General features: G+C 40.0%; 1 protein-coding gene across 1 annotated transcript in view; it reads left to right on the top strand.

Annotated features, from left to right (window-relative positions):
• Positions 1–3,047, top strand: part of cfap206 (cilia and flagella associated protein 206) — a 16,781-nt gene extending 13,734 nt beyond the window's left edge. The window contains exons 8-12 of the mRNA XM_015028131.1: positions 849–1,047; positions 1,192–1,332; positions 1,886–2,079; positions 2,327–2,470; positions 2,772–3,047. Coding sequence (XP_014883617.1) covers positions 849–1,047; positions 1,192–1,332; positions 1,886–2,079; positions 2,327–2,470; positions 2,772–2,999 — 906 coding nt within the window. The 3' untranslated portion in view covers positions 3,000–3,047. The remainder of the gene's footprint in view (positions 1–848; positions 1,048–1,191; positions 1,333–1,885; positions 2,080–2,326; positions 2,471–2,771) is intronic.

Genomic DNA, 3,047 nt, shown 5'->3' with positions numbered 1-3,047 from the left:
ATTTTTGACACAAAAGACCAAAAATGACCATTAGGTAAAAAAATAATTGCTGTTTTTTTATGGTCTAGCTAGCTAAAGGTCTTATCTGTGTCGAGGTATGCACTTAGTTTGTAGCTGATCTGTCCAACCAACCAACCAACCAACCAACCAACCAACCAACCAAAGCTTAGCGTCATCATGTCAACACTGATCAAAATCAGTGCTACTGTATAAAATCAAAATCAGTGCCTTGAAAAAGTATTCACTCTCTTACAGATTTTTTGTTTATTTTCTTTTCTGTTCCATTTAAATATTTCAGCTTACCAAACTAATGTTAATCACAGACAAAGATAACCTGAAGACCCCAAATTAAACAATATTATCATCACAAAACGTATACGTTAAATGTTCTGCTGTTGCCACGGCTCGCTGCATGGACGCTGCTAAAGGCTGCGTGTGCCACAGCCAGAGAGCGAGAACAACATGGTGCTTCAGCTAGAACAGCTCCTACCTGGAGGAAGTACAGCTCATGACAGAGATCTTCACACACCCACACACCTCCATCACACCGGAAGGTAAAAGCTCCGCAATACTGGCCATCTTAGAAAATAGGTTTAAAACAACAATAAGGTCAATAAAACACTAAAACAAAAGTAAAAGCAAATGTCTCTGTAAAATGTGTTTAACAGAGAGTTTTAAAGGGGCATTTCTGATGTGCAATAGGAGATTGTTCTATAATTTTGTAGCAGTAACACTAAAAGCTCTGTCTCCTTTGAGCTTCATCTTGCTGTGCATTGTGTCTTGTATATCTTTGATGTTGTTGAAACAACTGCTTCTGATCAGTTACTTATTGAACCTTGTTTTTTCAGCCGTTGTTCAAGGCTGTGACAAAGTTGTGGTTTGAGCTCCAGGATGAGGCAGAACTGCTCCACATTCTCAGTAACATCACAGTCGGTCTCAAACCCTTCCTCGTGTCCCAGGCTAAGAGGTTTTCAAAGGCGTATCTGGACAGCCTGCTGGAGGCAACAGAAGTAAAGACCGACGCCAATAGACTGGCAGCGTCCTCAGGTATGGCAATGTGACTAATGTCAACCCTGAATGTACAAATAAAACATGCTGATCAAGTTTAGTTAAAGGCTAGAAAAGCAGACTTTATGAGTGACAGTGGATTTGAGGGTTCAGGCTTCTGCTGTTTTCTGATTCCTCCTCCAGTTGAGCAGATTGACCCGAATCTGGTAAACACACAGGCCTGGCTCCTGCCTCATGCAAATGACAGACTGAAGGAGCTGCCGCTAGAGTACAATGGTTTCTGTGGTTACATGTTCGTGAACAGAGACGGTCTGCTACTTCCAGGTAGTGCTCACCTAAAACACAAAGAAAATCACAAAAAAACAAACATATTCATCTCCTCAAAATAGAATAGGAGTTTTATTTATTTATTAAAAAATCTGGGTGCAATTCTCCAGAAAAAAAAAACCATGTCTCACTTAAAAAAACAACAATAAATAATTACCTATCCTTTGATAAAAGTCGACTTAAAACTGAACTAAAGTATAGACATAAAACTGAGCAGGTCAAATTGATCACAGCAGCGTTCAGCATGGCGATGGCTAATGGCTAAAACTGCTTCTCAATGTGCTGGACTTTATTGTTCATGTGTAGTTGAGACGTTTCATTTGGCCTCACTGAACAGGCTGCCAAACACTTTGACAAGATAAGAAGCTTGATTGTTGTATCATCAGTAAGCTGTTCCATTTATTGTTGTCAAGAGTACAAAAGCTTTTGACATGGATGTGTAAATACAAAAGCAATTCTTTGTTTTTAATCAGAAACATTTCATATCAGAAACAAACTGGAGGTATAGTTAATTTGGGGCTTAAAATAAAGTAAATATCTATTATTGCAGGAAATCCATCTATTGGAGTTCTAGAACACAAGGAGAGGTTCTATGCTTTCAGCTCCAGGGAGGCAGCTTTGGCATTTGCCTCCTCTCCAGATGACTTTGTTGCTCAGGTGGCAGAAAAATCCAAATTTTTCCCAGAACTTTTTCAGCTTCTCAGACTCCATCAGCAGCTTCCCAGTGCGCGCTCATACTCTGAGGTTGGTATCTTTACCAGGGTAATATGGCTCTTTGTTCTTTTCTGTAAATTTGAAACATTTCACCAAGAAAGAAGTTTCATTTTGAAAATGAGACTCCACAGTAAAATGTATTTCCCTTTTTGTGTAACACCAACTGTACTCTTCAGTTTCATAGTAAACATCTTGAGTGCATATGATCTGTTCCCTTGTTAGCTTTAGGAACACAGCGTTCCTGATCTCAGGTGCTGTCTCTGCTGTGGTTTTGCAGAGAGAACCAGGTCAAAGTTTATGGCCTATGCACATCAACAAGCGGGAAATTGGAATACAAACCGACACCCATCCAGTGGAAACACACATTGACAAGTCATACGAGTGGAACGAGTGGGAGCTAAGACGAAAAGCCATTAAACTGGTGAGCCAGACCCATACATGTTTAATAGTGTCCACAGGCATGAAACCAGTATACTGCATGTAGCGCAGTATACTGGATATATTTTTCAATGCATTAAGCAATATATTCCCGTGTATGAAATTTTATATCTATATTTTCCAATGCATTATAAAGTTAAGAGTTGTAGGTGTTTAAGACCAAACTGATTTCTGCTTTGTATTAATGTATCTCTAGCAGCTTGAATGTCTGCCGCTGCTGCAACACAGATTGACATTCTTTTATTTTCAGTCTAATAAACCTCTTTTGTGCTCCATAATCTAAGGCTAATATTCGGACAACAGTTACTCACTCAATGCAGACCAACCTGAGCCACATGAGACGGGACAACGTTAGCCAAACATGGCTGCCGAAGGAAGCTGTCTCCCAAACCATGAGAGAGAGCGGAAGCAATGTCCCCAACCCTCAGACATACCTGCATGGTCTGAGGGGGCAGAGAGATGCAACGGTGTTGAAAGTAGACCTCACCAGACCTGTTGAAGAAAAACCTTGATGACAAACCTTTGATGAAATTAAAGTTACTGTGAGCAAATGATTTCAT

Source organism: Poecilia latipinna, unplaced genomic scaffold (genome assembly GCF_001443285.1).
Source record: "Poecilia latipinna isolate Pla-1442-1.1 unplaced genomic scaffold, P_latipinna-1.0 Scaffold114, whole genome shotgun sequence".
In the NCBI taxonomy this organism is placed as follows: Eukaryota; Metazoa; Chordata; class Actinopteri; order Cyprinodontiformes; family Poeciliidae; genus Poecilia; species Poecilia latipinna.
This window is presented reverse-complemented; position numbering and strand designations above follow the sequence as displayed.